General features: G+C 47.1%; 1 protein-coding gene across 1 annotated transcript; it reads right to left on the bottom strand.

Annotated features, from left to right (window-relative positions):
- Positions 1-981: 981 nt before the first annotated feature.
- On the bottom strand, positions 982-21,423 carry LOC134983938 (zinc finger protein 420-like). The gene is made up of 3 exons (XM_063949548.1): positions 21,386-21,423; positions 15,154-15,226; positions 982-6,958 (listed from the first exon to the last, which is right to left on the bottom strand). Exons 2-3 carry the CDS (start codon positions 15,185-15,187, stop codon positions 3,630-3,632), a joined length of 3,363 nt encoding a protein of 1,120 aa, XP_063805618.1. The 5' UTR covers positions 15,188-15,226; positions 21,386-21,423; the 3' UTR covers positions 982-3,629.
- Between the last annotated feature and the right edge of the window lie 1,828 nt (positions 21,424-23,251).

Below are 23,251 nucleotides of genomic sequence, written 5' to 3'. Positions count from 1 at the left end.
TCCAAATGGTCGGCACTCACTTCTGTCCCGTGTATATAACTTGCCAAGGTGCTGCGTCGGCAGAAAGCATGCAGGTATACCCAAAGACGGCACTCACTGGTCTCACAAAGAAATACTGGACAACGTCCTCTTATCAACGTTTCTGGTTTATTTCAACCCGTCATCAGGATACACATAACAATTAACAAGTGACAAAGACATACCTTATATACCCCTCCATGCTGCCAAACGAGCGCGCCAAACTAAGATCCCAGCCGTCTAATCAGTGTAAACACACTACTCCCGGAAGTCCTTGTACGTGAGCACATCGCGTCCGGTTGCCTTAGCAACCTGTAACAACACCCAGGCCGTCAGCTATGACTCGCACCAATGACGGTGCATGCCATCACACGCTTCACTAAAAGACCAATCAGCAGGCGTGCCGCATCCCTCTCACGGAGCTCACCGGCCGCCGTAGTCATTCCCATAGCAACCTAATATAGTTAATAACACCGGCCGCTTGTGTTATCAACTATATTAGGTTGCTATGGGAATGACTACGGCGGCCGGTGAGCTCCGTGAGAGGGATGCGGCACGCTTGCTGATTGGTCTTTTAGTGAAGCGTGTGATGGCATGCACCGTCATTGGTGCGAGTCATAGCTGACGGCCTGGGTGTTGTTACAGGTTGCTAAGGCAACCGGACGCGATGTGCTCACGTACAAGGACTTCCGGGAGTAGTGTGTTTACACTGATTAGACGGCTGGGATCTTAGTTTGGCGCGCTCGTTTGGCAGCATGGAGGGGTATATAAGGTATGTCTTTGTCACTTGTTAATTGTTATGTGTATCCTGATGACGGGTTGAAATAAACCAGAAACGTTGATAAGAGGACGTTGTCCAGTATTTCTTTGTGAGACCAGTGAGTGCCGTCTTTGGGTATACCTATATATATATATATATATATATATATATATATATATATATATATATATATATTGGGGGGGGGTCACCAATATTTTTCTTGCCTCCGGGCAACTGGGACAAACTTACGCCACTGCACAAAGGTAACTAATTATAATCAGTTAAGTGCTTCAGGTTTTCAGTCCACCCTGGTACTTTGGATTAATACATCATAGCCGCTAGAGTTTTACTACAACCTGCCATTATCCTGATTCCAGAATCTCCGTTACAAACATCATTCAGAAGGGAGATAAATGAGTAAGAACAAATGCAATTAGCCACTATCCTTCCAATATTCTCACATTTCTTAGACAAACAGTGTGGCTCCCGCTCTTGCTTGAGTTATACCCGCTATAACAATATGAAGAAAGGTAATTACAATTTCTAGGGATGGGTTCGCTTTGCCGCCGGTCAGAATAGGAATCTCGACAGTGGAAGGTCTGTATACTTACCTTCCCTCCCTGGCCCCCTAATCCTAACCCACCCTCCCTGCAGCCTAAACCTAACCCTACACCTTCCGCAGCCTAATTCTCAGTGGTGTTGACACCCTACACCTTCCGCAGCCTAATTCTCAGTGGTGTTGACACCCTACACCTTCCGCAGCCTAATTCTCAGTGGTGTTGACTAAGCCTAACCCTCCCTGGGGGATGCCTAACCCCCCTACCCACAGCCTAACCCTCTGTTCGCAGCCTAAATCTACCCCCCACCCCTGCGGCTTACCTCTCCTACAGACCGGTGTCCTCTCATTTGGCATCCCAGTTGTCGGTATAGACTGCCGGAATCCTGACAGGATACCGTTTACTATACACAGAGGGAGCCCCTGTTACACAGACATTTTGTGGTAGCACACCTGAAGTACATAGTCATTGACCATGTAACTAAACCAGTGCAAGAGGGTCATCAGACATTAATGCCCAGACAAAGTGAAGAACATAAGTGTAACATTACGTAGGACAGAGGACCTTAATCATGATTACAAACTTTTTAAAATGACTGTTATGTAAACGTTACGTCTCAATAGTTGGTCATATTACTCTCTTGTGTTTTTTCCCCCCAGCATATAGGTACTAAAATAGTGTGCAGAATAATGAAATATATCCATACATATAATAAAACTGTAAGGGTTTGTGTCTGAACATAGCAATGTTTTTTACAGAAAAATACTTCTCTGTCTAAGAGACTGTGGAGACTAAACAATTGTTTTTTTCAGGAATTTTTGCCTGTCTGTTCGTACCGGCATCACGCAAGAACTACTGGATGAATTTGGATGACGTTTTCATGATTGTATAGCTTAGTGGCCTAGAAAGACGCTGAGGTATGTATGGTCTTGATGTGACATCAGGGGGAGGGGCAATAAACGAAAAACCAGCCGCTTGACACTCTGAAAGTTGGTGTTCTGATCATGCTTCTGTGGAACTTGACTTCGCCCAAGTTATGCAACAGAACCCAACTTAAAGTGACTGCTCTGCAGAGGAACCTAATTGAGGCAGAGAGTCTATATCACATATACCCCTTATCCCCATCAATTTTCCTTTACAATTCAAGCGCCTGCAGTTTCCTGTAAGCATTTGCTTTGCTATGACGAACAACAAGTCTCAGGGGCAAACACTCAGGACCGCAGGCATAGATCTCAGGACCAGCTGTATCTCCCATGGGCAGCTTTATGTGGCTTGCTCACGAGTTAGTAGCTCCAAGCTACTTTGTGTTATCCCTGAAGAAAAAACTGCAAATATTGTTTACAAAGAAATTTTGTGATCAATGTGTACAATATAAAATATACATCACAATATTAGATGGCACTACTGTCTATTTAAAATTAGTTCCGCTGAGCAACCACAGGCATTTACGTGAGCGAAGCAATGGGCAAACGCTAGTTTTAAATAACATTAAAATTGTCCCTTTTTTGTTGACAGTCATTGCTCAGATGCACACATCCCTATGGTTACATTACATTAACTACATTCTTCCAGTGGTTGTATTCTATATATCGGAACCTGCGTGGTGACACCACACAAAAATGTACAAGTGATTTTTTGACCCGCTGTGTATAATATATTCAGTACAGAGAATTAGTGCAGTACATACGACACTAGCAATTTTTCAATGTATAGGGAACAGATCCTAAGAGCAATACACATCAATTACCACGTACATTAATTACCAGGGTGTTCAAATAAGGAATACGGGATGCCCATTACAGAACATTCTAAAACATCTTGTTAATGATATGGGCACCACTGGAACTTGTCCGAGAAACATCAACTAATTTGAAACCAGGACGCAGGAGATTAGAATAAAGCTGCACTGCCAACATAACTCACCCGATCGGCTTCTCATAAAAGTACTTATACTTTTGCTGTCAGTAAGAGATAATCCAAGAAATTGCCCAAGATCTTTAAAATAAAACTCAGTCAAAAGCCTACAAAAGGCCAAGCAGTCAAATATGATCATCAAATCTCCCCACTGCCTGGTTGGCAAAATGTATTCACCCACTTGAGCCAGGCAGTGGAGATTTGAAAAATCAGTTCAAGAGGAAGTGCAGCGACGCTGGCAAGTTACAGTGGCGCCAACACAATTCCAAATGACCAAAAGACAATATTGATTGTCAAGACCCTTCTAGATTCCTTCTGTTCAACTGCTTAAGTTACAATTTTGGCGTAACCGACAGGAAAAACAAGTTCTAGCACACAAGTTAAGTTTTATCCCGGGTGTGACTCATCCGGTGCTTCGTCAGATTGGACTTACAGGCAAAACTTTTCTGGCAGATGGCACAGGAAAACTGCTTCTCTCCTGCGTGCACTCTATGATGTCGGTTGAGTGCCGACTTCAAAGTAAAACATTTCCCACAAATTGAGCACAGGCAGAGTGTCTCCCCCGTATGATTACGCTGATGTTTAACAAGCTCCGTGCTGCTAACAAAACTCTTCCTGCACTCGGGGCAGCTATAGGGCTTTTCTTCTGTGTGAGTTTTCTGGTGGTTGTTGAGGTTCGTCTTCTTGATGAAACATTTCCCACACTCAGAGCAGCAATGCGGCCTCTCCCCAGTGTGGATTTTCTGATGACTGACAAGGGCCGAGCTACATATAAAAGACTCGCCGCACTCCCCGCAGGGGAATGGTTTCTCTCCAGTGTGAATCCTCTGATGCCTGACAAGAGCCGACCTGGAGACAAAGCACTTCCCGCACTCAGAGCACATGTAGGGCTTCTCCCCGGTGTGGACTCTCTGGTGCTGGACCAGGCAAATGTGACTAATGAAGCACTTCCCGCATTCAGCACATCTGTGTGGTTTCTCCCCCTTGTGAATCCTTTGGTGGCTGATGAGATTGGTAGTCCTCTTGAAACATTTCCCACACTCGTGGCAAGGATACGGCTTCTCGTCCACGTGAATCCTCTGGTGGGTGAGGAGGGAGGAGTTGCTAGCGAAACATTTGCTACACTCAGAGCAGGAGTAGGGTTTCTCCCCTGTGTGAGTTCTCAGGTGTTTAACCAGATCTGACCTACAGACAAAAGACTTCCTACACTCGGAGCATGGGTATGGCCGCTCCCCGGTGTGAATCCTCCGGTGCACCACCAGTTCCGAGTTGCTGATAAAGCATTTGCCGCACTCGGAGCAAGGATATGGCCTCTCGCCTGTGTGGATCCTTTGGTGGCAAATGAGATTGGCCTTCTTCATGAAGCACTTGCCGCACTCATCGCAGGCATACGGTTTCTCTCCCCCATGGATTTTCTTATGGCTGATGAAAGTGGAGTTACTGGCAAAAGACTTCCCACACTCCGGACATTGGTATGGTTTCTCCCCAGTGTGGATTTTGTTATGCTCCATAAGGTTGGTTTTCCAGGTGAATTGCTTCCCACAGACAGAGCAGGGAAAGGGTTTCTCTCCCGTGTGCACCAGCTGGTGTCGATTGAGTGCCGACTTCTGGGTAAAACGTTTCCCACACACGTCACACAGAAAGGACTTCTCTGCTATAATGCTCTTACCGCTTCCATCGCCGGCTGTGGCTATATCCTGTTTGTGCATTTCCTGATTAAAGTCATAGTTGTCAGAAAAAACAATTTGGCACTTAGTTTCATTCGGAGGCACTGATATATTATGTATGTTTTTATCACATTGTGAACCATTTTTTAAGACTTCCTTGATTCCAACTGGTGTAGTATGGTCTAGTGTATTATGCTCCAAAGTATGGGCAAATTCAGAGAGCACACATCCTTCTTCATACGACACCGATCCCTCCTTAATATGAATAGATGTATACTGTGTATGATCTGTGGGTGCATACATGTCAGGGTGTGTGTGGTCTCCTCCGTCACATGACACTGATCCCTCCTTACTATGAGATGTATACTGTATATGATCTGTGGGCGTATAATTATCAGTGTGTGTGAGGTCTCCTCCATCACATGAGGCTGGTTCCTCCTTACTATGAGTAGATGTATACTGTGTATGATCAGTGGGCGTATAATTATCAGTGTGTGTGAGGTTTTCTCCATCACATGAGGCTGGTTCCTCCTTACTATGAGTAGTGCTATACTGTGTATGATCTGTGGGAGTATCATTATCAGTGTGTGCAAGGTCTCCACCGTCATATGAGACTGGTTCCTCCTTAAGATGAGTAGATGTATACTGTGTATGATATGTGGGTGTATAATTATCAGCGTCTGTGAGGTCTCCTCCGTTACATGAGACTGGTTCCTCCTTAAGATGAGTAGATGTATACTGTGTATGATATGTGGGAGTATAATTATCAGCGTCTGTGAGGTCTCCTCCGTTACATGAGACTGGTTCCTCCTTAATATGAGTAGATGTATACGGTGTATGATATGTGGGAGTATAATTATCAGTGAGGTCTCCTCCATCACAGGAGGCTGGTTCCTCCTTAAGATGAGTAGATGCATACTGTGTTTTGTATGTGAGAGTATAATTATCAGCGTCTGTGAGGTCTCCTCCATCACAGGAGGCTGGTTCCTCCTTAAGATGAGTAGATGTATACTGTGTATTGTATGTGAGAGTATAATTATCAGCGTCTGTGAGGTCTCCTCCATCACAGGAGACTGGTTCCTCCTTAAGATGAGTAGATGTATACTGTGTATTGTATGTGAGAGTATAATTATCAGCGTCTGTGAGGTCTCCTCCGTTACATGAGACTGGTTCCTCCTTAATATGAGTAGATGTATACTGTGTATGATATGTGGGAGTATAATTATCAGTGAGGTCTCCTCCATCACAGGAGGCTGGTTCCTCCTTAAGATGAGTAGATGCATACTGTGTTTTGTATGTGAGAGTATAATTATCAGCGTCTGTGAGGTCTCCACCGTCATATGAGACTGGTTCCTCCTTAAGATGAGTAGATGCATACTGTGTATTGTATGTGAGAGTATAATTATCAGCGTCTGTGAGGTCTCCTCCGTTACATGAGACTGGTTCCTCCTTAATATGAGTAGATGTATACTGTGTATGATATGTGGGAGTATAATTATCAGTGAGGTCTCCTCCATCACAGGAGGCTGGTTCCTCCTTAAGATGAGTAGATGCATACTGTGTATTGTATGTGAGAGTATAATTATCAGCGTCTGTGAGGTCTCCTCCGTTACATGAGACTGGTTCCTCCTTAAGATGAGTAGATGTATACTGTGTATGATAAGTGGGAGTATAATTATCAGTGAGGTCTCCTCCATCACAGGAGGCTGGTTCCTCCTTAAGATGAGTAGATGCATACTGTGTTTTGTATGTGAGAGTATAATTATCAGTGTTTGTGAGGTCTCCTCCGTTACATGAGACTGGTTCCTCCTTAATATGAGTAGATGTATACTGCGTATGATATGTGGGAGTATAATTATTAGTGTGTGTGAGGTCTCCTCCATCACATGAGACTGGTTCCGCCTTTATGTGAGTAGATGTACAATGTGTCTCAACTGGATCAGTCTGGTTATCTATAACAACACTGTGATCCTTGGTCATACAGTACGAAGAAGAAATAGGGATGCAGGATCCTCCAGATATTTCTTTATCCTCAGTGAGACCTATGGGAGAGAAATACATTGTGGTTAGATGATATAGACATGGGAAAAATAAAGAAGAGCAAAGGCTCCTGGGAGTGACATGTATGCACAGGACAGGGCAGACTAGATGGGCCAAGAGGTTCTTATTTGCAATCAAATTCTATCTTTCTATGTTTTAGCCTGTGACTCACAGAATTTTAGTCCTTACACCGAGCACCTTACATATACGCAGACTTACTATTATTAAATCTCTTTCTGCGAGGTACATTGGTTCCACAGGGAAATATTGGGGTGTAGAGATGAATCTCGATCCAGGCACCAACAGGCTAAAGCTTTAGACTGTCCCAGGATGCATTGGGGCCTCCTCTATAACCCCGCCTCCAGGCACTGTGAGCTCAGTTTCGTTAACAAGTCCAATGCAGGAGCAGGTAAAAAAGAAGGTAGATGTTAGTCACATAGAACCACGTTCTCACGACAGGAAAAGGTACTAGCGGCTAATGCCATACAAACACAAAGAAGCTAGGTGCGTCAGGGCGGGCACCCTGTGGAACCAATGTACACCGCAGAAAGAGATTTAACAATGGTAAGTCTACCATAAATCTCCTTTTCTTCAGCGGGGTACATTGGTTTCCACAGGGAAACATCAGGGATGTCCTAAGGCAGTTCTTCATGGGAGGGGACGCGACGTAGCGGGTATGAGAACTCGGCGTACAAAGGAAGCATCCCGGGAGGTAGAAGTATCAAAGGCATAGAACCTAATGAACATGTTCACTGAGGACCATTTAGTCGCCTTGCACAATTCAAGCAGATGCGCCTCGGAGGGCCGCCCAAGAAGGTCCCACAGACCGAGTAGAATGGGCTTTAATAGCAGCAGGAGCTGGAAGACCAGCCTGTGCATATGTTTGTGCAATCACCATTCTAATCCATCTGGCCAATGTTTGCTTGTTCGCAGGCCAGCCACATTTGTGAAAACCAAAAAGTACAAAAAGGGTATCTGACCTCCGAATAGAGGCAGTCCTCTCTACGTAAACACAGCGAGCCCGTACCAAATCCAAAGACCGCTCTTCGGATGACAAACCAGAAGAGATGAAGGCCAGAACCACAATCTCTTGGTTAAGGTGAAAAGATGACACCACCTTAGGCAAATAACCAGAGCAAGTTCTCAGAACTGCCCGGTCACGGTGAAATATCAGAAAGAGTGTACGACAGGACAGAGCGCCTAGGTCTGACACCTTTCTAGCAGAGGCAATAGCCAGTAGGAACAGGACCTTGACCGTGAGCCATTTAAGATTCACTGACTCAAGAAGTTCAAATGGAGACTCTTGCAGGGCATTTAGAACAACAGACAGATTCCATGGAGCCACAGGAGGGACATGGGGAGGCTGAATCCGTAAAACACCATGAGTGAAAGTATGAACGTCAGGAATAGACGCAATTTTTCTCTGACGTCATACCGACAATGCAAAGATATGAACCTTGAGGGAGGCCAGACGAAGGCCCAAGTCTAGGCCTTGTTGCAGAAAAGCCAGAAGTCTGGAAGTACTGAATTTGTAAGCATCGTAATTCTTAGCAGCACACCAGGTGAAGTAAGAATTCCAGACCCTGTAATAAATCCGCGCAGAAGCCGGTTTGTGGGCCTTCAGCATAGTTTGGATAACCACCTCTGAAAATCATTTGGCTTTCAGGAGCGATGCTTCAAGAGCCACGCCATCAAAGCCAGTCTGGCCAGGTCCGGGTAGACACAAGGGCCCTGAACGAGGAGGTCTTGGCATTGAGGAGGTAGAAGAGGACGCTCTATCGATAGACCCTGCAGGTCTGAGAACCAATGCCATCTGGGCCATGCTGGAGCGACTAGAAGTAGTTTTCCTCCTTCTTGTTTGTACTTCCATAGTGCCCTGGGCAGTAGTGACACTGAAGGGAACACGTAGGGCAGCCGAAAGTTCCATGGAATTGCCAGTGCGTCCACGAACGCTGCTTGAGGATCCCTGGCTCTTGATCCAAAGACCGGAACTTTGTGATAGTGTCGAAACACCATCAGGTCTACATCTGGTAGGCCCCACTTGTCCACTAGGAGTTGAAAGACTTCATGATGAAGACTCCACTCTCCGGCGTGCACATCCTGGCGACTGAGGAAATCCACTTCCCAGTTGAGGACTCCCGATATTGCTGGCAGATGTCGATCCGCACAACGAAGGATTTTGACACTTCCATCATTGCCATGCAGCTTCGAGTGCTGCCTTGATGGTTTATGTACGCCACTGTGGTGGCGTTGTCTGACCGTACCTGAACAGGCCTGTTCTGTATCCGAGGCAGGGTGAAAGACAAAGCATTGAACACTGCACGCAATTCCAGAATGTTTATCGGGAGGAGTGATTCCTCCATGGTCCACCAACCCTGGAAAGAGTGTTGCTCCAACACCACACCCCAACCTGTCAGACTGGCGTCCATATTCAGTAGGATCCAGTTGGAGATCCAGTTGGGGATCCAGAAGGGACGGCCCCTGCTCAACTGCTGGTCCTGTAGCCACCAGGTCAGCAACAGATGACCCTCCGGAGTCAAGGAAATCATGTGAGACCTGATCCGATGAGGTAGGCCATCCCACTTGGAAAGGATTAACCTCTGCAGAGGGCGAGAATGAAATTGAGCGTACTCTACCATGTCAAAAGCCGACACCATGAGGCCTAGTACCTGCATCGCCGAGTGTACCACACTCTTGGGCGAGAGAGGAAGCATCTGCTCCAGTCCTGAAGTTTCAGGACCTTCTCTGAAGACAGAAACAACCATTGACTGTGTGTGTCCAGTAGTGCCCCCAGGTACACCATGCTCCGAGCAGAGACCAGCGAGGACTTCTTCCAGTTGATGAGCCACTCGTGGGCTTGTAGGAAGTTTACCGTCAGTTGTAGATGACTGAAGAGGACATCATGGGAGTTTGCCAGAATCAGCAAGTCATCTAGATACGGCAGGATCCTGACTCCCTGCCAACGGAGATAAGCCGTCATCACAGCCATAACCGTGGTGAAGATCCGAGGGGCCGTGGCCAGTCCAAACGTCAGAGCCTGGAACTGATAGTGAAGGTTGCCAATAGTAAACCACAGATATTGCTGATACAATATGGCAATAGGAATATGCAGGTAAGCATCTTGTATATCCAGGGATACCATATAGTCTCTGGGTTCCATGGCCAGTACAATTGAGCGCAATGTTTCCATACAGAATTTGTTCAGTGATTTGAGGTTGAGTATAGGCCGGAAAGACCCATTGGGTTTCAGGACTAGAAACAGGTTTGAGTAGTATCCTTTGCCTCCCTGGGACACAGGTACCGGCACCAACACTCCTGTGTCCAGGAGGGAACGCACAACCAGTTGTAGAGCTTGCACCTTCAGCGTATCCGAAGGGATAACCGTTGTGCAGAACTGGCGAGGGGGACGTCTCTTGAAAGAGACTGCGTACCGGTGTGAGAGACAACTTCTCGCACCCATGCGTCTGAAGTGGTCATCAACCAGACCTGGGTGAGTCGCAGAAGTTGGCCTTCCACCCTGGGGTCCCCCAGGGGGAGGCCCGCCCTGTCATGCGGCAAGCTTGTCTTGTTTAGAAACAGACTGACGGGCAGCCCAGGATTGTTTCGCTTTAAGCTTAGTGGTTTTGGGAGCACAATATTATCTTGGGTATGTCTGACCTTTTGCTTTCCCTTGAGGTCGAAAGGATCGAAAAGTGGTACCTTTTAACTTGTGTGCAGAAGGATTACTATTTGCAGCCGCTAAGTCAGTCACAATTTTATTGAGATCTTACCCAAATAGGATGTCCCCCTTAAAAGGGAGTATCTCCAAGGTCTTTTTGGAGTCCAGGTCCACCTTCCATGACCTCAACCAGAAAATACGGTGAGCTAGGATGGACGTAGTCGATGCCTTAGCCGCCTCCTGAATGTAATAGGTGGCCATATTAATACAAGACAGATATTGTCTGGCAGTGTCAGATATATCCTGAGGCAGCTCTTCCTCCATAGCCTGAACCCATGCTTCAATTCTTTTTGCAACCCAGGAGGCTGCTGTAGTGGGTCTATGTACAGCACCTGTAAGGGAGTAAATAGACTTCAGGCAACCCTCCACACGTTTATCTGTCAGTTCCTTCAGTGAGGTGACAGTGGTGACCGGCAGAGCAGAAGACACCACAAGGCGGGTGACATGGGAATCCACCGGCGGTGAATTTTCCCACTTGTTACACAACTCTGTAGGGAGAGGATAGCGTGCTACCATCCTTGTAGACGGGGAGAAGTCCAGGGTTCTTGTTGTATTTCCACAAGATGATCAGAATGTGGTAAGAATGTTTTAGTTACCTTCTAACGTTTACATTTATTAGGTTTCTTAGACACAGTAGTGGGATCCACATCATCATCGATTTGTAGGATTTGCTTAATAGCTTCCACTAGGTCAGGGACATCAACCTGAGTTGTAGATTCCTCGTCAGAAGCAGCTGAGTCAGTGTCTGACAGGACAGTATTCAACCCATCATCAGAGGAGGAGTCCTCTGAGATATTAGTGGATTGTGAGGAGGAAGTAGCCCGCTTAGATTACCCCGTGACACGAGAGTGACTTGGTGCAGTCTTATGTCTAACCAAGGATTGATTTAATTGCTGCAACTAGGTAGACAAATTATCTGCCCAGGGCGGGTTTACCATAGGGACAATATGTGGCTGCAATGGCACAGGGGGTCCCATAGGGGACGCAAGGCGTTGCACAAACGTATTGAGCATAGTTGAAAACGCCACCCAAGGTGGCTCCTGATTGGTAACAGGAGCAGCGGACTGACTGGGAGATGCATGGCACATAGTACACAGACCATCATAAAAACTTCCCCCTCAGGCAAATCCTAGGCGCATGCGCTGCAGGATCATTCTCAGATTTTCCGCCCTTTGTGTTAGGCATTTTTACAGTGAATGCAACCGCAGAGCGTCTTAGTATGATACAGCCAGACAGAGTACTAATACCTGCGAATAAATCCTCTAGTATGTGACCACGTACACAGTACACAAATACCAGTGACTAAATCCGGTAATATATGACTGAGGACACAGTACACAACACCAGCAAATAAATCTGGTATTATGTGACTGAGTACACAGTAGAATACACTGTAATCGGTAAATACTGTGCAGCACTATGAGAACCTGACGCACCTAGTCCCTTAGGGTACAGAATACAGTAATAGATACAGCTGGGATACACTGAAAGTGAGATCCACACAGCAGATACAGGCACACACACTCACAGTGACAATGCAGATAATTATTTTAGTCAGACAATAAAACTGCACTGTACTATATATATATTTAAAACAATGCATGGTCTGAGACCGAATGTACATATCAGAATACTTGTACAATATATTTTGGCACAGGTACACTTGTTTTTAACTAACGCTGTCTTAATAACGACATGTAGAATACTTAAGTGTTTGTAAGACCACGGAGCTGATGTACAGGCCGGTTTACAAAGGAGACCTTGCCCTGCAGTCCCGGAGACCAGTCGCAGCTATTCTAGAAAATGGCGCCCAGCGTCTCAGTCAGGGAGTGAGGGAGAGTGTGAGGCAGCTCCAGGGCGGTAACTCCACTAGTAGATGGCGCCCTTGGCCGGGGAGGGGCTACAGGTCAAGTGCCTTCTTTCCTATGCTGGACTTCACCACCTGGTACTATGGAGCCTTTTTAAAAGTGGATATTAATATATCCAACCTGTACTCCTCTGCCCTGGTGGATATAGGGGGTAATTCCAAGTTGATCGCAGCAGGAATTTTGTTAGCAGTTGGGCAAAACCATGTGCACTGCAGGGAAGGCAGATTTAACATGTGCAGAGAGAGTTACATTTGGGTGTGGTGTGTTCAATCTGCAATCTAATTTGCAGTGTAAAAATAAAGCAGCCAGTATTTACCCTGCACAGAAACAAAATAACCCACCCAAATCTAACTCTCTCTGCAAATGTTATATCTGCCCCACCTGCAGTGCACATGGTTTTGCCCAACTGATAACAAAATTCCTACTGCGATCAACTTGGAATTACCCCCATAGTGGGGTCCCTACCCAGTTACAGTGTCCACGCCAGCGTTGCAGTTCGTCTCCTAGACTGCGACCGGAACGCGATTTAATGGCGGGTCCCGCCTGGGGGACCCTCTTACCTTCACCCTTCAGTAGCAGCCACGCGAACCAGGAGAGCGTCTGCGACCGCGTGCCCAGAGACGGAGTGTCTCCGCCGCAAGTACCCAGGAACAGAGCCAGCGCGAGTATGTGATGCCACTGGGGAGGTGACGGAGCCGCAGCACAGAATGTCACCCTGACATGTAAGTGCTGCAGCCCTTGAAGTCTTCGAAAAGCTTTTTCAGGGCTGCCTAGCGCAGCCCCCTGTTAAGTGACCTGCTCTGCAGGGCACCAACTCGAAACTGAGCTCACAGTGCCTGGAGGCGGGTTATAGAAGCCCCACAATGCATCCTGGGACAATCTAAAGCTTCAGCCTGTTGGTGCCGAGATCCATCTCTACACCCTGATGTTTCCCTGTGGAAACCAACGTACCCCGCTGCAGAAATTTGCTCTATAGCACCTACCGCAGAGTGTGTTTTACATGTACGGTAAATACCAGATATACTTTACAATACCTGCTGATATAGTAATACACCCGGTAAATGTTAATGTATGTGTAAAGAAAATAATTAACTATTTTTAGTATCTATTAGGTTCTGAGATAGTCATTGTTTCACAGTGCAGCCACCGTCTTCATTTTTCCCCATCTACGGGGTAAATTTACTAAGGTGGGAGGTCTTTTTTTAGAACTGGCTCATAGCAACCAATCAGATTCTACTTAACATCTATCTAGCTGCTTCTAGAAGATGATAGATAGAATCGGATTGGTTGCTATGGTATAGGCAACATCGCTCATTCTAAAAAAACCTCCCCCCCTAGTAAATTTACCACTACGTGACAAAACTATTGCTAATGAAGATGTATCCAAGCTGTTGTTATCTGTTGTCAGCCATTTAGCCTTTCACTTACCCCAGTGTTTCATCCCAGGGCTCTCCTGCTGCTCTCCAGAGCCCACCCCTGAACATAATTGAACCCTCCCATGAGGAGGAATCCTGCCAGCATGGACCAATCAGGATAGGTAGGATTCCTCTGATAGCCAATCAGGGACTGGGGTCAAACTGTACGCAGTTACTTTCATAAACTCTAATAGAGGGCCAGTGAGGGCTCACCTTGCTGGAGTGGGACCACCAAAAGCAGGGGGACTCTTGGACGGAATTGCTGACAGCTGCGGGGAATAGCGGAAAGTTTGTCCCAGACTGGAGGCCACCAACGACTGTGCAAATCTGGAGTATTTATTTGCTGTTTAAGGTGACAGTGACTGGGTAAGTTACAGCTCAGGTCCCCAGGAGGGGTACAAAAGCAGAATTGTTCCCTGGTACCCTAAGTAGCTATAGCCCTAATTTTTTCATCTTGGGATTGCTACACGTGTGACCAGAATTACAGGAGAAGTTAAACAGGAGAGTACACTGCCTGAAAACACCGGTATAGGACCTTAACCAGCACTCTCCTGTGAGACCCCGTCAGCGCCTGTCTCATGTACCCAACCCGTACACTGCCTGGGCGCCCACTACTGACATGTGGGCAAACTACGGTTCCCACACCTGCGTTACCACAATGATTTTGCATCTGCTGTGTGATTGGCTGGTAGTTTATCGCTCTCCAAACTTTGATAAAACTCCTAGTCTTCTTTCTCACCACCCAACTATCAGCCCTGTTCCCATCTCTCTAACATCTCCCTTCACTACTTCCCCTGCCGGTGGCTTCATATGCTTTCCTTCCAGCACCAGCACCGCTGCCTAGCCTACACTATCCGTAATTACACTCTCACCCACATATCGCCCTCCCTGGCCCTCTCTCTCACCCATGCGTGGGATGGTGATGGAAGCTGAAAGCTGGTAATACATAGATGAATTAGGAAAGGAGGTTTCATGTACGGGCCACGGACAAAGAAATGACGTGGTCTTATATCTGTCCACCATAGTACTGCTCTGACTAGAATACCCTATATAGCCACAGTCATCCCTCCGTCGCTGAAGGTCCCTCCCAGCACCGTCACTGATCACGCTGTACACATATAACACTGTAATTACACGCACAGTGGCGGTATCTCCTAAAGCCACACAGACAGGACTGTAATCGGCTCTCCTCTTACCCTGTGATGTGGGGGGCCGGTAATCCTCCATCATCCCCTCCTGGTAGAGACCCTCCGACGTGCTCCCTCTCCGCTGTGGAGAATAGACAGTGACAGTCATACGCCTGGTAAATCACATAACATGCTGCATAATTATCACATTAAAATACATTTAGGACACAGATCATCAATATCATTGCAGACAATGGTTTATTCTACACGGGTACCAGTGGTTCTTTTTAACTGCTAAGCCCAGTAGCCATAAACTCCTACGCTGACCCTTCTTAGTGCATACCCCAGGAAACCATAGTACATACTTGTATAGGCAGACTGCATATAAGTCTAGTTTTCTTTATGGATAAAAGTGTACGCAGATAGAAAATTAGCGTGTCGGTACTGTAGCCCCTAGACTACCGGTAACCATTTGCTCTATGTAATCTCCAGAGGCATTAGTGATGTTACCTTATTCATTGAACAATGGGCCCAATTCAGATCTGATTGTAGCTGTGCTAAATTTAGCACATCTAAGATTAATTTGTCTGACATGTGGGGAGATGCCCAGTACAGTATAAATAAGAATTTACTTACCGATAATTCTATTTCTCGGAGTCCGTAGTGGATGCTGGGGTTCCTGAAAGGACCATGGGGGATAGCGGCTCCGCAGGAGACAGGGCACAAAAGTAAAGCTTTCCGATCAGGTGGTGTGCACTGGCTCCTCCCCCTATGACCCTCCTCCAAGCCAGTTAGGTACTGTGCCCGGACGAGCGTACACAATAAGGGAGGAATTTTGAATCCCGGGTAAGACTCATACCAGCCACACCAATCACACCGTACAACTTGTGATCTAAACCCAGTTAACAGTATGATAACAGCGGAGCCTCTGAAAAGATGGCTCACAACAATAATAACCCGATTTTTGTAACTATGTACAAGTATTGCAGATAATCCGCACTTGGGATGGGCGCCCAGCATCCACTACGGACTCCGAGAAATAGAATTATCGGTAAGTAAATTCTTATTTTCTCTATCGTCCTAGTGGATGCTGGGGTTCCTGAAAGGACCATGGGGATTATACCAAAGCTCCCAAACGGGCGGGAGAGTGCGGATGACTCTGCAGCACCGAATGAGAGAACTCCAGGTCCTCCTTAGCCAGGGTATCAAATTTGTAGAATTTAGCAAACGTGTTTGCCCCTGACCAAGTAGCTTCTCGGCAAAGTTGTAAAGCCGAGACCCCTCGGGCAGCCGCCCAAGATGAGCCCACCTTCCTTGTGGAATGGGCATTTACATATTTTGGCTGTGGCAGGCCTGCCACAGAATGTGCAAGCTGAATTGTATTACACATCCAACTAGCAATAGTCTGCTTAGAAGCAAGAGCACCCAGTTTGTTGGGTGCATACAGGATAACAGCAAGTCAGTTTTCCTGACTCCAGCCGTCCTGGAACATATTTTCAGGGCCCTGACAACATCTAGCAACTTGGAGTCCTCCAAGTCCCTAGTAGGTGCAAGGCACCACAATAAGCTGGTTCAGGTGAAACACTGACACCACCTTAGGGAGAGAACTGGGGACGAGTCCGCAGCTCTGCCCTGTCCGAATGGACAAACAGATATGGGCTTTTTTGAGAAAAAAACCACCAATTTGACACTCGCCTGGTCCAAGCCAGGGCCAAGAGCATGGTCACTTTTCATGTGAGATGCTTCAAATCCACAGATTTGACTGGTTTTAAACCAATGTGATTTGAGGAATCCCAGAACTACGTTGAGATCCCACAGTGCCACTGGAGGCACAAAAGGGGGTTGTATATGCAATACTCCCTTGACAAACTTCTGGACTTCAGGAACTGAAGCCAATTCTTTCTGGAAGAAAATCGACAGGGCCGAAATTTGAACCTTAATGGACCCCAATTTGAGGCCCATAGACACTCCTGTTTGCAGGAAATGCAGGAAACGACCGAGTTGAAATTTCTTTGTGGGGTCTTCCTGGCCTCACACCACGCAACATATTTTCGCCACATGTGGTGATAATGTTGTGCGGTCACCTCCTTTCTGGCTTTGACCAGGGTAGGAATGACCTCTTCCGGAATGCCTTTTTCCCTTAGGATCCGGCTTTCCACCGCCCTGCCGACAAACGCAGCTGCGGTAAGTCTTGGAACAGACATGGTACTTGCTGAAGCAAGTCCCTTCTTAGCGGCAGAGGCCATAAGACCTCTGTAAGCATCTCTTGAAGTTCCGGGTACCAAGTCCTTCTTGGCCAATCCGGAGCCATGAGTATAGTTCTTACTCCTCTACGTCTTATAATTCTCAGCACCTTAGGTATGAGAAGCAGAGGAGGGAACACATACACCGACTGGTACACCCACGGTGTTACCAGAACGTCCACAGCTATTGCCTGAGGGTCTCTTGACCTGGCGCAATACCTGTCCCGTTTTTTGTTCAGACGGGACGCCATCATGTCCACCTTTGGTATTTCCCAACGGTTTACAATCATGTGGAAAAAACTTCCCGATGAAGTTTCCACTCTCCCGGGTGGAGGTCGTGCCTGCTGAGGAAGTCTGCTTCCCAGTTTCCATTCCCGGGATGAAACACTGCTGACAGTGCTATCACATGATTTTCCGCCCAGCGAAAAGTCCTTGCAGTTTTTGCCATTGCCCTCCTGCTTCTTGTGTCGCCCTGTCTGTTTACGTGGGCGACTGCCGTGATGTTTTTCCCACTGGATCAATACCGGCTGACCTTGAAGCAGAGGTCTTGCTAAGCTTAGAGCATTATAAATTTACCCTTAGCTCCAGTATATTTATGTGGAGAAAAATCTCCAGACTTGATCACACTCCCTGGAAATTTTTTCCTTGTGTGACTGCTCCCCAGCCTCTCGGGCTGGGCTCCGTGGTCACCAGCATCCAATCCTGAATGCCGAATCTGCGGCCCTCTAGAAGATGAGCACTCTATAACCACCACAGGAGAGACACCCTTGTCCTTGGATATAGGGTTATCCGCTGATGCATCTGAAGATGCGATCCGGACCATTTGTCCAGCAGATCCCACTGAAAAGTTCTTGCGTGAAATCTGCCGAATGGAACTGCTTCGTAGGAAGCCACCATTTTTACCAGGACCCTTGTGCAATGATGCACTGTTTTTAGGAGGTTCCTGACTAGCTCGGATAACTCCCTGGCTTTCTCTTCCGGGAGAAACACCTTTTTCTGGACTGCGTCCAGAATCATCCCTAGGCACAGCAGACGTGTCGTCGGGATCAGCTGCGATTTTGGAATATTTAGAATCCACCCGTGCTGTTGTAGCAGTATCCGAGATAGTGCTACTCCGACCTCCAACTGTTCCCTGGACTATGCCCTTATCAGGAGATCGTCCAAGTAAGGGATAATTAAGACGCCTTTTCTTCGAAGAAGAATCATCATTTCGGCCATTACCTTGGTAAAGACCCGGGGTGCCGTGGACAATCCAAACGGCAGCGTCTGAAACTGATAGTGACAGTTCTGCACCACGAACCTGAGGTACCCTTAGTGAGAAGGGCAAATTTGGGACATAGAGGTAAGCATCCCTGATGTCCCGGGACACTATATAGTCCCCTTCTTCCTGGTTCGTTATCACTGTTCTGAGTGACTCCATCTTGATTTGAACCTTTGTAAGTGTTCAAAAAAAAAATTTTTAGAATAAGTCTCACCTAGCCTTCTGGCTTCAGTACCACAATATAGTGTGGAATAATACCCCTTTTCTTGTAGTAGGAGGGGTAATTTAATTATCACCTGCTGGGAATACAGCTTGTGAATTTTTTCCCATACTGCCTCCTTGTCGGAGGGAGACCTTGGTAAAGCAGACTTCAGGAGCCTGCGAAGGGGAAACGTCTCGACATTCCAATCTGTACCCCTGGGATACTACTTGTAGGATCCAGGGGTCCTGTACGGTCTCAGCGCCATGCTGAGAACTTGTCAGAAGCGGTGGAACGCTTCTGTTCCTGGGAATGGGCTGCCTGCTGCAGTCTTCTTCCCTTTCCTCTATCCCTGGGCAGATATTATCTTATAGGGACAAGAGGACCGAGGCTGAAAAGACGGCGTCTTTTTCTGCAGAGATGTGACTTAGGGTAAAAAACGGTGGATTTTCCAGCAGTTGCCGTGGCCACCAGGTCCGATGGACCGACCCCAAATAACTCCTCTTCCTTTATACGGCAATACACCTTTGTGCCGTTTGGAATCTGCATCACCTGACCACTGTCGTGTCCATAACATCTTCTGGCAGTTATGGACATCGCATTTACTCATGATGCCAGAGTTCAAATATCCCTCTGTGCATCTCGCATATATAGAAATGCATCCTTTAAATGCTCTATAGTCAATAAAATACTGTCCCTGTCAAGGGTATCAATATTTTTAGTCAGGGAATCCGACCAAGCCACCCCAGCTCTGCACATCCAGGCTGAGGCGATCGCTGGTCGCAGTATAACACCAGTATGTGTGTATATACTGTTTATGATATTTTCCAGCCTCCTGTCAGCTGGTCCTTGAGGACGGCCCTATCTATAGACGGTACCGCCACTTGTTTTGATAAGCGTGTGAGCGCCTTATCCACCTTAAGGGGTGTTTCCCAACGCGCCCTAACTTCTGGCGGGAAAGGGTATACCGCCCATAATTTTCTATCGGGGGGAACCCACGCATCATCACACACTTTATTTAATTTATCTGATTCAGGAAAAACTATGGTAGTTTTTTCACATCCCACATAATACCCTCTTTTGTGGTACTTGTAGTATCAGAAATATGTAACACCTCCTTCATTGCCTTTAACGTGTGGCCCTAATAAGGAATACGTTTGTTTATTCACCGTCGACACTGGATTCAGTGTCCCTGTCTGTGTCTGTGTCGACCGACTAAAGTAAACGGGCGTTTTAAAACCCCTGACGGTGTTTTTGAGACGTCTGGACCGGTACTAATTGTTTGTCGGCCGTCTCATGTCGTCAACCGACCTTGCAGCGTGTTGACATTATCACGTAATTTCCTAAATAAGCCATCCATTCCGGTGTCGACTCCCTAGAGAGTGACATCACCATTACAGGCAATTGCTCCGCCTCCTCACCAACATCGTCCTCCTACATGTCGACACACACGTACCGACACACAGCACACACACAGGGAATGCTCTGATAGAGGACAGGACCCACTAGCCCTTTGGAGAGACAGAGGGAGAGTTTGCCAGCACACACCAAAAACGCTATAATTATATAGGGACAACCTTATATAAGTGTTTTCCCTTATAGCATCTTAATATATAAGCATATCGCCAAATTAGTGCCCCCCCTCTCTGTTTTAACCCTGTTTCTGTAGTGCAGTGCAGGGGAGAGCCTGGGAGCCTTCCCTCCAGCCTTTCTGTGAGGGAAAATGGCGCTGTGTGCTGAGGAGATAGGCCCCGCCCCTTTTTCGGCGGCCTCGTCTCCCGCTCTTAACGGATTCTGGCAGGGGTTAAATATCTCCATATAGCCTCCGGAGGCTATATGTGAGGTATTTTTAGCCAAAATAGGTATTCATTTGCCTCCCAGGGCGCCCCCCTCCCAGCGCCCTGCACCCTCAGTGACTGCCGTGTGAAGTGTGCTGAGAGGAAAATGGCGCACAGCTGCAGTGCTGTGCGCTACCTTTTAGAAGACTGAGGAGTCTTCTGCCGCCGATTCTGGACCTCTTCTTACTTCAGCATCTGCAAGGGGGCCGGCGGCAAGGCTCCGGTGACCATCCAGGCTGTACCTGTGATCGTCCCTCTGGAGCTGATGTCCAGTAGCCAAGAAGCCAATCCATCCTGCACGCAGGTGAGTTCACTTCTTCTCCCCTAAGTCCCTCGTTGCAGTGATCCTGTTGCCAGCAGGACTCACTGTAAAATAAAAAACCTAAGCTAAACTTTTCTAAGCAGCTCTTTAGGAGAGCCACCTAGATTGCACCCTTCTCGGCCGGGCACAAAAATCTAACTGGCTTGGAGGAGGGTCATAGGGGGAGGAGCCAGTGCACACCACCTGATCGGAAAGCTTTACTTTTGTGCCCTGTCTCCTGCGGAGCCGCTATCCCCCATGGTCCTTTCAGGAACCCCAGCATCCACTAGGACGATAGAGAAATGCTATTGAGGACTATAATAAACCTAAAATTGTGCATATGACAGAATAAATTGTCCATTAATCAATGTCAGCCAAAGCACACCCACACACACCTCCATTATAACAGTATAACTATCACAAAAGTCGGCTCCAACAGCACATAATAAGTGCCATTACCTGGTGCTACTCACAGGCAGCAGTGTCTCCTCCTGTCTTTAATCAATTGCTTCTGTCTAGACCAGATGTGGTTCAACCAAAACTACTTCCTGGTTATGCGTTCCACCTGACTTCCTAGTTATGCGTCCCACCCGACTTCCTGGTTATGCGTTCCACCTGACCTATTGGCTGTGCTTTTTAAGCTTCTTTATGGAGTTTTAGTTTTACTTGGGTCCATAACAGAGTGGGTGAGTGTGTGAGTGATTAGTGTAGGAGGAGTAAGTGACGATTGCTGAATTGTAATTGAGAAGCCACAACCTAGTTTGCACAGGCAGGTGCACCAGAGCTTTGCAGTACTTTGTTGTGTATGCAATGGTCTATGTAAGGATAGGGGGAGTTGCAGACACATGATTCCTCCAGGTGCACTAATATTCTACATCAGAACGTCTTGCTCATAGCTCTGGATAGCTGTGCTGTATGAATCACTAAATGTAGGCTGAAAATAATATCCCTTTACACTGGGACACATAAAATTACACATGTTCCGTGGCTGGCTGACTTCAAGTATGTATGTCACCTGGTTTTAATCAGCCCCAGAACCTGTGTAATTTATGAGTGTCCCAGTTTAAAGGGATAGTATGGTCAGCCTATAGTGGCTTGGTCATGCCACTTTAGGAGATGGGCCATCCCATTTCAGATGGCCTCATCCCCCAGGCCACCCAAAGGGGTTGGGTATGCGTGACCAGCGGTAAGGATCCCGGGGTGGTCAGCATACCGGCACTGGGGTCCCTGCCGCCTGAATGCCAACAGGGTGGCGAGCGCAACGAAGTCCCTTGCGAGCAGGGTGGCTTGCTGCGCTCGCCACAGGTTCTGTTCCCACTCTATGGGTGTCGTGGACACCCACGAGTGGGAATAGACCCTGTATGTCCGGATCCCGCGTGTTGGCATTGTAAGCAGTCGGGATTTCGGCGGCAGGATTCTGACCGCCGGGAACCCGACTGCCGGTAACATAACCACATCCCACCAAATCCCTCTCCCCTCCCCTAAGAGAAGGTGATGGGTTCTGCACACGACAGCTAGAGAACAGATTAGAGCTTATGCAGGTCACAGGACTGCAGGATGTTGTGTGCGTTAGGTCGGAACTTGGAAGCAGCAGGGTGTTTATTGCTCGTTAAACAGTCTGTAGTACTGATGATCCAGACGGCAAAGGTGGTGCACTCAGTGGCGGGGGGGAGGGGTTCTGTTCCACCACCCTGCCCGCGCAGTGCTGGGGTGTGGATGGCTCGCCCCCTGGGCTGCAGGATTTAGGGGCTCATTTATCAACGAGTGATAAAACTCATTGTGACTGATAAAGCACGTTGCGTATGATAAATGGTGCTCCAGCCAATCATCTCCCAACTATAATGTGTTTGAAAAAGGACAGGAGCTGATTGGTTGTTATGTAGGGAGATGGTATTCTGTAGCTCATTTCATTTTGTATTTGGCCTGCTGGAATAGACCTGTATATTGAGTTTTATATACAGGGCGATTCAAAAGTCACAGTACACCCTTTTGTTTCAACAACTGTGCAGGAAATGGGAAAACAGAATACTCCAGTAAGGTATGTGTGAGGTGGGCTATCTTTTAGGGTATGTACCGAACATGGGCGCCATCTTGAAATCGGCCATCTTGAATCTAAATCAGTTTTTTCAAATGGAAAGAGGATCATGTAACATGTCAAACAACATCAGAATTTGCTGAAAAGTGTATTGCTGCAAACAGATTTGAAATAACAGTTATGGTTCAAAAGTTACAGCACTTTATTTGTTGCAGGTAACTGAAGATGGGTTTGACAAAAGAGAAGAGAATTGAGGGCATTTTTGATGTCTGAAGAACGAAGTTTCCGTG

The sequence above is a fragment of the Pseudophryne corroboree genome, assembly GCF_028390025.1.
Source record: "Pseudophryne corroboree isolate aPseCor3 chromosome 3 unlocalized genomic scaffold, aPseCor3.hap2 SUPER_3_unloc_3, whole genome shotgun sequence".
NCBI lineage: Eukaryota > Metazoa > Chordata > Amphibia > Anura > Myobatrachidae > Pseudophryne > Pseudophryne corroboree.
This window is presented reverse-complemented; position numbering and strand designations above follow the sequence as displayed.